This window comes from Muntiacus reevesi (genome assembly GCF_963930625.1).
Source record: "Muntiacus reevesi chromosome 15 unlocalized genomic scaffold, mMunRee1.1 SUPER_15_unloc_1, whole genome shotgun sequence".
Classification (NCBI taxonomy): domain Eukaryota; kingdom Metazoa; phylum Chordata; class Mammalia; order Artiodactyla; family Cervidae; genus Muntiacus; species Muntiacus reevesi.
The window spans coordinates 445,445-458,763 of record NW_027077797.1 but is presented as its reverse complement, the minus strand read 5'-3'; the positions used below and the strand labels follow the sequence as shown (position 1 = coordinate 458,763).

The window sequence follows — 13,319 nt, the reverse complement described above, 5'->3', positions numbered from 1 at the left end:
CATTCTAATGTCATAAACTAAACTCCATAATAGACCAACTGGAGGTGGATTTGGGGATGTGGTCTGCAGTCTTCCAGTCCCGTGAGGTGAGAAGCATATTTGGATTTTACAGGTGGTCCAATGGAATCACAAGATCAGAGAAAGTGGAGGAGAGGAAAGCCTGTTAGTTGATGCACACAAGAACCCACTGGCTTTGATGATGGACGAAGGTGTTGAGCCAAGGGATGAGGACACATTCTCATCCCTCAGACGCTCAGTAACCTGGAAGCCAAAGGCCCACAATTCCAGGGTTACCTGGATCAGGTCCTGATCCAGGACAGGAGTCCTGATCACAGTGCATACCATCTGGGACAAATGATGCCACACACTCTGAGGCACAGTGAGGTGGGACCTCTCCCCAGAGCACATTCAGGTGTCGGGAAACAGGATCTGGTAGAGAAGACATGCTGGTTCAGAACTGCTATGGCCAAAGCCAGACCAGAAAGGGCTTTTCATAGACAGTAGGTTCTACCTCAGTCAGTGTTCAGCTGAGATCCCCAGGCTGAGGGAGAGCTGACCTGCCCCAAAGCTGCAGTGTTGACATCTCAGGAAGGAGTGGACCAGGGTCACTCAGAGAGGGTGTCAGTCAGAGATGGGGACCCACACCGGTCTTTTCTGGCTCCAGGAGAGATAGCACCGCTGATGGAAGCACTCACCACCCCCGGAAAACCCACCTAAAGTCAGGACACGCGGTGATGGCCGTCATCCCCAGTCTACATGCTCACAGCCGGGATGCAGGTGCGAGGCCACAGCCCCAGGGCCACAGGGAGACGGGGGAGCTGAGCTCTGCTCTCCAGCACTGCTGACTCAGAGGACCTCAGGCTCCGTCCAGGACACGGTGACCCTGGGCTCGGGAAAGCTGCTCTCAGTGGGGTTTTCAAGCGAACCTGCTTCCTGAGGAGGAGCTTTCCTCTGACCATGCTGCCCTCACATTGGATGCCATTCACTGTGAAGGTTTACCTCCAAGAACCATGCGTGTTCTCTCACCGCTGTGGTGGGGACTATGTTCCCTGAGCTCCCATCTCACGGCAGGGACACAGAGAGGCAGAAATAAGCACTTGGAGGAGGAGGGAGTCTGTGCAGAGTGACCAGGGCACCTGCCCAGCATGTTGGAGCACTGAGGAGCTCCCAGGCGCTGTCTGTCCTTAGTAATTGGTAACCTTAAAGCTATCAATGTCCACCCTCAAGAAGCGGGTCCTGAGGTTCCCAAGCTCCTGCAGGCACTCAGTTGTGCACACGATCATGCAGGACAGCCCACTGGGCAAGTCAGCCATGCTGGGAAGATGGGCTTCTTAGCAGAAATGACTACTTTGTCCCAAAAGTTAACTGCAGGGTTAGTACTTATGAATACGCCACCTCCAGAGAAACTCTTGATTTCAAACTGCTTCAGATGAAGAAATGACCTTGTCTGTTAAGGGAAATAAAAAATCCTTTGGAGTTATGATAAATTTAAATTGTATGAGTTTTTTCGTTTTAATTGAATGCAATTATCACATACTCTTTCCCTCCTGTTTTAGTATCCTGTTCATGAATATAAGCTAAGGCAGAAAGGAACAATAAATAAGAGTTTCTGACAAGTATGCAGACCTTGAATTTGAGCTGTTTATTTGACAAATGAAGAGATGAAGCTCCATGGGATTACTCTCTTCCCAAAATCTGTGGTTGATATTTGACCACATCTTTTTTTCTGACAAGCCCGTCCACATCCTTTCATTCCTGGACACAGAGGCCCGGCGGCATGGGGAGGGGGTCTTCAGGCGGGGACTGAGTTCTCCGAGGGCACAGTCAGCACCCCCTTTCACAGGGGGAGCCCCAGAGACAGGGACCTCCCTTCACTACCTTCTGCTTTTTATGCAGAGGCCCCTCCCACATGCAAAGATCCACTCAGGTCACAGGCTGGAAACAAAGCACCAGGTCACTTAAATTCGGGCTCCGCCTCAGGCTTGAAGAGATTTCAGGAGCGGTGCCTCTCATCTGCTCGAAGATGAGCCCACTGTGGACCTTCCTCTTCGTGCTGTCAGCTCCCAGCGGTGAGTGTCTCTGGGTCAGACATGGGCACGTGGGGGAGCTGCATCTGAGCCCGCGAGTCACCGTGCTTCTCTCTGTCCACAGGGGTCCTGTCCCAGGTGCAGCTGCAGGAGTCGGGACCCAGCCTGGTGAAGCCCTCGCAGACCCTCTCCCTCACCTGCGCTGTCTCCGGATTCTCACTCACCAGCTATGGTGTAGGCTGGATCCGCCAGGCTCCAGGGAAGGCGCTGGAGTGGGTTGGTGCCATAGGTTATAGCGGAAGCACAGGCTATAACGCAGCCCTGAAATCCCGGCTCAGCATCACCAGGGACACCTCCAAGAGCCAAGTCTCTCTCTCACTGAGCAGCGTGACGCCTGAGGACACGGCCGTCTATTACTGTGCAAAGGACACAGTGAGGGGAAGTCAGCGTGAGCCCAGACAAAAACCTCCTGCATGGGCGCCCACGACCACCAGGGGGCGCTCAGGGCCGCCACGTTCAGGACTGCGCGCAGGAGCAGGTGCCCCGGGGGCGCCGGGAGGGAACTCTTGGTCGAATCTGGTTTTCTCCTCCCGCCCAGCGATTCCCTGGAAACCTCCTCTGTGTCCTCACTCTTCCGTTATTGTGGCTTACACTGCTTTCATAAAACCATACATAGATCTTATTTCTTGTTTAAGTATAGTTGTGTGTTTGTATATATATGTCTGTGTGGAATATGTACCAACACTCCATGTAATCCAATAGTCAGAATTGTGTGATTTCTGTTTTGTTTTTGTCTTGCCATAGACGCTGAATACAACTCTGAGGCTCACCATCATTTTCCATATGAGTCCAAAGTCATCAAATCTAGTGAGTGACCCAAGCAGTCCCAGGAAGCCTTTGAATATTACTTTTGCTGTTTCTCTACATGTTCAGTGAGAAGACACGCCCTCCTGCTCTCAGTCTACCTTCACAAACACTTTGAAGTCTGCAAGTTGTAGTGTCACAGACTGTAATCCGATGTCCCATAGGGAGTTATCCTCATTATTCATGGATTCCGTTTTTGCAAATTCACCTACTTGCTAATTTACATCTGTACCCCAAATTTGACCCCAAAGTGGATGATGACCTTCACCTACATCCATATCCCCTCTCAGCGGGAGTGAGATAATCTTCATTTCCTTTTGTCTCTCACAGGCTGGTTGTGGCCACTTTCTCTCGTCTAAGCAAGGATGTTGCAGGAATGTCTACAAGTCCATCCGGGTGACCGGCTTAGTATAGTATGGAACCAGTAAATAATGAAAAGTGTCGTGGAAAGTAAGCTTTTGGACATAAAACAGATTGCCAGGCATTTCAGTAGCAAAGATGAATTTATTTAGGACCAACTGAGAATTACACATTGGAGTCTGCAATTATAATGAGTCATGTGCAATTCCCCAGTAGAAGTGGAGAGACTGTCTTTTGTATCAAAGTAAAAAGTGAGGTGGGAGGGCTCTTGTAACTAAAACTCTGTGGTTTTTCTTTACCTGAGTTTTTGGCAGAAAAGAAGAGGTAACTTTGTTCTTGTTGGATTCAGGGATTGTCCAAGGGCATGAAAACTCCTCCTCCTGTCCACTGGGATTTATTTAGTTGCACTTTCTCTTTCCTCTCCTCCTCCTCATTCTTATTTTAATTATTTTACACTTTCCACTTTTGGTCAAGGGCTTCCAAGGTGAAATTACTGGTAGGGAAAAAAAACAAAAACCTGCTAGTAATAGAGTCTCCTGCCAGTGCCAGAGAGTTAAGAGACAAGGGTTCGATCCCTGGGTTGGGAAGGTCCCCTGGAGAAGGCCATGGCAATCCACTCCAGTATTCTTGCCTGGAGAATCCTATGGACAGAGGAGCCTGGTGGACTACAGCCCAAAGGGTTGCACAGAGTCAGACACGACTTAAACTACTTAAAACACCCGCATTTTTGTCAAGATCCCTCTCAGAAAATGATCAATACTTGGGTTTTTTAAGCTTTTGTCTCTCAGTGACAGGAGGAACTTTTCTCGGTGCAGTGTCATTCAGAGGGAAAATGCGCAGACTGTGAGTCTGTTGATGTCACATTTAGGTAAGAAGGGGGCTGATAGGGAGAGCTCTCAGGCATTTTTTTACTAAAATCCCTGTGTTGTCAAGATCAGAGTCATTGGGAAGCACGTGACATTTTACTTTATCATCCAGGGTTTGGCAGAAAAATGCCCAATAGGTCTGGTCCAGATATTGTAGAAAGTTCTCATAACATATTACCTTAAACTCTGAAATATTAAATTCAGGTCAGCTGTGAGGTGCAAGTCCACTCAGGACTCAGCTGTTCTTAATGTGTGTCATGGGAATCCAAGTTCCTATCCTCTGGAGGGTTGGTGAGCAGTGCTTAGAAGGGTCCTTTCCAGTGAGGCTGAAGAGTTCTTCTGGGGCACTTGTCCAGTAGGTGAAGGTACCGGGTGACAATATATGAGGCTTAGGTCTGTCTCCTGAGAGTCGCTGCGAGTAGATAGCTCCAGAGGATCAGGTGTCAGGAGGTGTCCATGAGTGTGAAGCAATCACCATGGGCGTCACTGGTGATGGGGGTTTGAGGGTAGATGAGGAGTCGTGCAAGAAGCAGCAAATAAAAAGACCTCTTGCGGTGAGGTGGCTGACAGAGAACTGTTGAATGTGGTAAAGGGTCGTAACCAAACGGTCAGTGGCCATAATGACTCTGAGGCACAGGGACTATCCACACACCACAGCATCTGTTGCCACCCGATGTGTCTGTGGTGGTCCCTTCATTTTAGTGAGAACTCCAAGGGAACCCCTTCATTTTTCACGCAACAGGAAACATGGAGATGGCCAGAGGCAGGTGGCCTCTAAAACTCTCCTTTAAGACCTGAAAGCTCTGTCATCTGGTTTCTCCCATGAAACTGAGTTGGGATTGTAATTGTTCAGAGAATCACATCTAAATAATAAAGAATTATAAAATCCAATCTCATCAATAGTCAACTTGCCCATGAAGAGCCTCACATCAGGCATTTACTTTTGGGATTTAGGAAAGTTTGGACACCATGAAGCCTATCTGACATAAGCACAGCCCCTTTTGTGATATCAGATGCACTAAATGTCACATATGAGTTTGGCACACTGCAATTTTTCTTTAGTGACCTCTTGCTCCTTTAAGGCTAAAATCTTAATACATGGATGCTGTTTCCAACAAGAAAGTTTGAGAAGTAGAGAAAAGAAGAAAATTTCCACATGTTGCAACAAAACAAATCTCTTAGAACATTGTATTTCATCCAGATCAGCATTCTGGAATATCCAGAAATAAACAGGTCTCTCAATAAAGAACTGAAACTTCAGTTCAGTCACTCAGTCCTTTCCGACTCTCTGCGACCCCATGGATTGCAGCACTCCAGGCCTCCCTGTCCATCACCAACTCCCGGAGCTTGTTCAAAATCATGTCCATCAATTTGGTGAAGGGTTCCATCCATCTCATCCTCTGTTGTGCCCTTCTTCTTCCTTCAATCTTTCCAGCATCAGGGTCTTTTCCAATGAGTCCGTTCTTGCATCAGGTGGCCAAACTATTGGAGTTTCAGCTTCTTCTCAGTCCTTCCAATGAACTTTCGGGACTGATTTCCTTTAGGATTGACTGGTTTGATCTCCTTGCAGTCCAAGGCATTCTCAAGAGTCTTCCTCAACACCACAATTCAAAAGCATCAATTCTTGAGTCCTCAGCTTTCTTTATAGTCCAACACTGACATCCATACATGACTACTGGAAAAACCATAACTTTGACTAGACAGATCTTTGTTGGAAAAGTAATGTCTCTGATTTTTAATATGCTGTCTAGGTTAGTCATAACTTTTCTTCCAAGAAGCAAGCATCTTTTAATTTCGTGGCTGCAGTCACAATCTGCACTGAGATTGGAGCCCAGAAAAGTAAGGTCAGTCACTGTTTCCACTGTCTCCCCATCTATTTGCCGTGAAGTGATGGGACCAGATGCCATGATCTTAGTTTTCTGAATGTTGAGTTTTAAGCCAACTCTTTCACTCTCCTCTTTCATTTCATCAAGAGGCTCTCTAGTTCTTCTTCACTTTCTGCCTTGATGGTGGAGTCATATGAATATCTGAGGTTATTGATATTTCTTTTGGCAATCTTGTTTCCAGTTTGGGCTTCATCCAGCCCAGCGTTTCTCATGACGTACTCTTCACACTCTCTATTCATGATACAGGTCTATTTGTCAACTCTGATGTTTGTAAGTTTATTCTCTAAGTCTGCGCTTTGATTCCTCTGTCAGTGTTATTGTTACCGCTGTTGTTGTCAGGACAGAGTTTTTAATGAATACAAAAAGTTAGAAATGATCTATGAATCATGTGTGTGGGTTGATATCTAAAAATTCATTCTGAAGCTCAGGGCACCAAAAACTTCACTCTGCTGACCCAGTCATCTTGCTGAAAGGAAGTCAGGGCCCAAGACATGTCCACACAAGAGGACATGAGGCCCAGCACTGTACCCTGACTGAGCCCCAGGCTACAGTCAGGTCAACCTTCCTTACATGTGAGTGTATTGTAAGAGGGGACCCTGGAGATGAACTTGAGACCCTCACAGGAGCCTTGCGTTGGACAGGGTGGACCCTCCCAAAGCACAGAGTGTCAACAAAATAAAGGGTGACTGCCACTTTAAACTGCCTAATGTTGTGATTGCTTCCTTCACATCAGAAAACACCTGAAAATTTTACACATTTCCACACGGGACCCATTTCCCCATTTCATAAATGGTAAGTGTACGGCACAGTTGGACGGGGTGACTGGACAAAGGTCACACTGCCATTTGAGGTGCTCTGAGACAGTCCCAGGTCAGAATCCAGAGCCAAAGTCCTCCTAGCAAGATACAGGGAGGACCTAAGTTCCCGGGCAGGAATCCCGGGCTCCCAGGTAAGAAGACACACCTGTGTGCATGGAGAGCAACACCAACTGGTTACACTTTAGCAGGACCACACTGGCGCTGGTGGGGACAGTACTTAGGAGACCGTGACCACCACCACACCTTTTCCTCACTCGACCTCAGGGAATGCATTTCAGGTTAATTTGCTGGTGGTTTCATTCTATTCAGTGGCCTCTGCCCTAGTTAAGTTAATGTTCTTCTCTTTTACTCTCTGGGCATTTCTGTCTCTCCAGGATTTAAATCCATTGCTTGTCTTATTACTGTAAGTATCTGATAAATTGATGAGAAAAACATCTACTTCTGCTTCATTGACTGCGCTAAAGCCTTTGACTGTGGGTCACAACAAACTATGGAAAATTCTCAAATAAACAGGAATACCAGGCCACCTTACCCGCCTCCTGAGAAATCTGTATGGAGGTCAAGAAGCCATAGTTAGAACTGGACATGGAACAATGGACTGATTCAAAACTGGGAAAGGAGTACGTCAAGACTGTGTATTGACACTCTGCTTATTTAACTTACATTTACAGGGCATCATGCGAAATGCTGGGCTGGATGAAGCACAAACTTGAATCAAGGTTGCCAGGAGAAATATTAATAACCTCCAATATGCAAGTGACACCACCCTTATGACAGAAAGTGAAGAGGAACCTAAAGAGCCTGGTGGTAAATGTGAAAGTGGAGAGTGAAAAAGCTGGCTAAGAACTCAACATTCAAGAAACTGAAGTCATGGCCTCTGTGAACTATGATCATAATCACTTCATAGATAATAGACGGGGAAACAGTGGGAACATTGACAGGTTTTATTTGCCTGAGATCCAAAGTCTCTGCAGATGGTGACTGCAGCCATGAAATTAAAAGAAGAAAAGCTTGGAAGAAAACTTATGACCAAGCTAGACAGCATATTAAATAGCAGGTACATTACTTTGCCAACAGAGGTCCCTTTACACAAAACTATGGTCTGTCCACAGGTCATGTTCAGGTGTGAGAGTTGGACCATAAAGAAAGCTGAGCACTGAAGAATTAATGGTTTTGAACTGTGGTGTTGGATAAGAGTCTTGAGAGTCCTTTGGACTGCAAGGAGATCAAACCAGTCAATCCTAAAGGAAATCAACCCTAATATTCATTGGGAGTACTGATGCTGAAGCTGAAACTCCAGGATTTTGGCCACCGGAGGGGAAGAGCCAACTCATTAGAAAAGACCCTGATGCTGGGAACCATTGAAGTCGGGAGGACAGGGGGGGCGAGAGAGGACGAGATGCTTGGCTGGCTTCACCAGCTCAATGACATGAGTTTGAGAAACCTCTGGGAGATGGTGAAGGACAGCAAAACATGGGGTGCTTCCATCCATGGGGTCTCAAAGAGTCAGACACCACTCAGTGACTAAACAATAACATTTGATGAGATTTTGATCATGTGTAAGTTGTATGCAGATGACACCACCCTTATGGGAGAAAGTGAAGAGGAAATAAAAAGACTCTTGATGAAAGTGAAAGAGGAGAGTGAAAAAGTTGGCTTAAAGCTTAACATTCAGAAAACTAAGATCATGGCATGTGGTCCCATCACCTCATGGGAAATAGATGGGGAGAAGGTGGAAACAGTGTCAGACTTTATTTGGGGGGGCTCCAAAATCACTGCAGATGGTGACTGCAGCCATGAAATTAGAAGACACTTACTCCTTGGAAGGAAGGTTATGACCAACCTAGAGAGCATATTAAAAACCAGAGACATTACTTTGCCAACAAAGTTCTGTCTGGTCAAGGTTATGGTTTTTCCAGTGATCATGTATGGATGTGAGAGCTGGACTGTGAAGAAAGCTGAGTGTGGAAAAATTGATGCTTTTGAACTGTCCTCCAGGCTACAGAAAAGGGAACAGATTATCCTTCCTCATTGTGAAATCTCAGCCCTGCACTACTGGTAGACCAGCTGTCCCTGCCAGGATGGAGGTGCTTGGATCGCTGCCTGGTCTCTTGCATAAATGCCCAGGCAGCACTTGAGTTCAGGGTCCTCAGTGGGTCACTGGGAATGATGCCAGTTCCAGGGGATGTGGGTGTGCTTGCTCTACATGTGCTCCTTGCTTCCAGGTCCAGTAAATCCCTACAGGCTTAGACAATACCTACATCCTGTTCTACTGTGTGGTTTGCTTTACATAAGATATTTACCATCAAAGCAATCACTACTAGACACATAGATAGCTGGTGGAAAAGGCTATAGTCAGACAGATACTAGCATGCACTGTCAGACAAGTGCTGAAAACAAATCTGTAATCCTTTCTTTACCACAACGTCTTAAGGGAGCTCTAGAATGGAGGAAAATCAGGCCTGTTCTCCTTCCAGGAACAGACCAGAGCCTGAGTAGGCACGTCCAGCTCTGTCCAGCATCCCCTGTAGGCGCAGCCAGGTCCGGTGTGAGAAGCCCAGGCACAGACAGGACGGCTCACTGTGCCCTGATGTGTGCCCTCCAGCACGTCACCACAAGTCCAGGCTGCAGGTTAGCTTCACGTCTGTAAGACACAGGTAAACCAATTCCTACATCACATTCTAGTTGTGCTGGTGTAGAAAAAAATAGTAATAAAACAGGCACTGAGTGCCAGGGCCCAGGGCAAGTCACTCCCAAACGGGCCTCCATGGCATATTGATTGCTATGAACTAAAGCGAGTGAAGAAAGGACCACTGAGCTGCTGTGGGCACTGCTCTCAACACCAAGGTATCTCTGAGTACGCTGGCAATCGTGGCTTGTCAGGTGGCTCAGTGGTGGAGAATCTGCCTGCCCAGAAGGAGACCCGGGTTCAACTCCTGGGCCCCAAAGAAGGAAATAGAAACCTACTGCAGTATTCTTGCCTGGGAAATCCCATTGACAGAGGAGCCTGATGTGCAACAGGCCATGGTGTCAAAAAAGAATCAGACACAACTTAGTGAGTGAACAAAACCAACATGCAAGCAGTTGGCCCTGGTGGCTCTTACGCATGGTTTTCACCAGATCACCAGCACAGATCCTCGGAGCTCAGCCACCTGGACTGCACCTGGACCTGCTATGGGAGCTATGGAGGCAACGTGGACACTCCTCTGACCCAGCCCCCTCGTGTACAGAACCACAGAGTCCACAGCTGCTAAAGCTAGAACCATCCAAGCTGCAAGAGCCCTTGTTGTCTTTTGGGGTTTTCACAGGTGCTGAATTTAGCAAGCCATCCCTGGAAGTGTCCCTGCTCAGTTCACACAGCGCACGGAGAGATTTCCCTCCTTTTCCTTAGCCGCATCCCTGCGTGCTCAACTAAAAGTGAATAACCTGGGAATCATGGACAAATTCTTAGAAAGATACAACCTTCAAAGAATCAACGAGGAAGAAATAGAAAATGTGAACAGGCCAATGACAAGTAATGGAATTGAAGGTGTGATTAACAATGCTCCAACAACCAAAAGTCCACAACCAGATGGCTTCAGTGTAGAAATCTATCAGACATTTAGAGAAGAGCTAACACCTATCCTCAAACGGTTTTTTCTTTTATAATTCAGAGAGAAACACTCCCAAGCTCTTTCTACAAGGCCATCATCACCCTGATACTACAGGAAGACAAAGACATCACAAAAGAGAAAATTATGGCCAAAATTACTGACATGCAAGATGCAAATATCCCTCAACAATATACTAGCAAACAGAGTCCAGCAACACATTAACAGAAAACAACACCGTGATGAAGATGGATTATCCAGGGATGCAGGATTCTTCAATATGTGCAAATTAATCAACGTGACACACCATATTAACAGATTAAGAAACAAAACTTATATGGTCACCCTAACTGATGAAGAAAACATTTTTTTTGTTCTATCTGAATTTCAGAAATTGCCTGGAGAGAACGTTAATCGATGAAAACAGGTACTTGAATGATCAAAGAAATTAAAATTATAGAACCCTACTCATCCTGTGTAGAAACCTACTCATCCTGTGGTGGAGAAGGAAATGGCAACCCACTCCAGTACTCTCACCTGGAAAACCCCATGGAGGGTGGAGCGTGGTAGGCTATAGTCCATGGGATCACAGAGTCGGACACGACCGAGCAGCTTCACTTTCACACATCCTAGTAGTTTTATTCTAGTGATCAGAAAACTGGTACAATGCCGTGACCTGTTCCCAACATCCCACACAGACCAAGTGTTCCAGATCCGAAGGCCAGTGTGAGAGAACTCAAATGTCCCAGTTCGATGAGTGGAGCCTAAAGCTGCCTTACTCAATTTATAAGAACAAGTTTCTCCCACGTGCAATTTTCCTCCATTCCCTAGAGAACAATCTACCCCTGGGCTGTGGAGCTCACAGAACTCCCCTCACACAGGCCTGAGGTCTAGGGAAGGCAGAGCTGTGGTCTAAAAGTCAAGGCTTCTCCTGTGCCTGACGGCTGTGGCTGCAGGTGACTGACAGCGACTGACTCCCCTTGTCCCCAGGCGTCCTGTCCCAGGTGCAGCTGCAGGTTCCGGCCCAGGACTGGTGAAGCCGTCCCAGACACTGTCCCTCACCTGTGCGTCTCTGGTTCCTCCATACCAGTGGTCACTGGGGAGTGGGATCCACCAGCCCCAGGGAAGGGGTAGAGTCGATGTGAGCCGTCATTTCTGGTCGCAACACTTACTGCAACCTAGCCCTCAAGAGCCACACGTCCATCTGCAGAGACACATCCAAGAACCAGCTCTCCCTGCAGCTGATGTGATAGCGAGGACCCAGCCGTGTATTACTGTGCAGAGACATCGTGGGGGGAAGTCAGTGTGAGCCCAGAGCCAAGCCAACCAGCAGGAGACAGGCTGGGGGATGCAGGGGTGGCGTTCGGGGCTCACACTTGTTTCCTCCCCAGGAGCAGGTGCAGATGGAGGTTAAGGGCCAGTTTCCTGTCAGGATCTGTGATTTCCTCTACAGTCAATCCTTCCCCTTGGGGAACACCTCTGGCCTCAATATTATTTTTTATCTCTTAGTTCTTTGACCTATAAAGATTTGGTGGAATAACAGAAAGTCATTTTCTCCTGCAGAAAAGCAAAGTCACTGTCCCTTTCTTCTGTCGCCAAATGCCAAGCAATTTCCAAATCTATGGAGCTAAGTCAGCTGCATACATGCAAGGGACTCTGCGGGACCCAACAGGGCAGCTCAGCACAGGGCAGTGAGCAGGCCTGCCAGGAGGTAGCAGCACAAAGTACATGGTGGGCATCGGGCAGCAGAGACAGACCCCTGCTGCTGGTGGTGTTGTCTGCACACTTGCTCACAGCATCACGTTCAGTGGGCACTATGAAAAGGTAAGGATCCACACCAAACCTTGGTTCAAACTTGCAGTATGTGCACGTGCACACACAGACACACACACAGATACACCAAGGGGATTTACTAAGAAACGCTTCATCACGTCCATTATCCAGGTGTGTTTGAGAAGAGGAAAATCCTCTCAGCAATCAGAAATGAAGCCCGAGTCCGGAGTGGAGCCCTGACCAGGACATCTACTTCTACAGGGGTCAGAGGTGTTGAAGCAATGAGGGTCCTGCTCACAGGAGAGGCTCCTGTGGGTTCAGTCTCACACCTGCATCAAAAGAGAGAAAACAAGTTTCTTATTGAATCTCCAGTGTGTGGGCAGAGGAGAAAAGCAGGATTAAGCCTTAAAGGATCAGTAGTCATCAAAACACAGAGTCTGAAATTTTCTTCTTCGTATATAAGAAAGGATGAAAGAAAGAGGTAAATAATCACTAAAGATGGGATAACCCAAGTCCTTAGAAAACAAGAGGACTGCTGACCTGTAAGCAAGCAATGATAACTTTAAATTCATGATGGGTTTAGAGGGAGGTTTAGCTCAGAAACTTGGGTGGAAGATGTCCACTATGCAAGGTCATGGCTTGTTTTGAAGGTCTTGGGTCTGCTGTGTGTTCCTACAATGAAGAGAGTCCACCATATCTCGGAGAATCTTCATTTTAAATGGCTCTATTGAAGTACAGAGCTGAAAAATTGATGTAAATGAAATGTGCTGCTGGAGAAGAGTCTTGAGTTTCCCTTGGACTGGAAGGAGATTAAACCAGTCAATTCAAAAGAAAATCAACCATAATATTTATTGGAAGAACTGATGCTGATGCTGAAGTTCCCATACATTGGTCACCTGATGCAAAGAGCTGAGCCATTGAAAAAGACTCTAATGTTGGGAAAGATTTAAGGCAAAATGAGAAGGGGAAGACATAGGATGTTGCGGTTAGATAGCATCACTGAAAATACTGGTGCATGGTGGAGCTTGGCGTGAAGCAGCCAACGGGTCTCAAGGAGTCAGACATGACTGAGAACATTTATCAATGTCTTATTATTTCTTTGTATGAGCTCTTGTGCAAAAGTGTGCAACAATGT

The 13,319-nt window shown here is 46.9% G+C and overlaps 1 gene segment (V, D, J or C); it reads left to right on the top strand.

Annotated features, from left to right (window-relative positions):
* The first annotated feature begins 2,023 nt into the window (after positions 1-2,023).
* LOC136155129 (immunoglobulin heavy variable 4-59-like) lies at positions 2,024-11,448 on the top strand. The segment is given in 3 exon segments: positions 2,024-2,069; positions 2,152-2,475; positions 11,402-11,448. Coding segments are annotated over 3 exon segments (417 nt in total).
* The last annotated feature ends 1,871 nt before the right edge of the window (positions 11,449-13,319 follow it).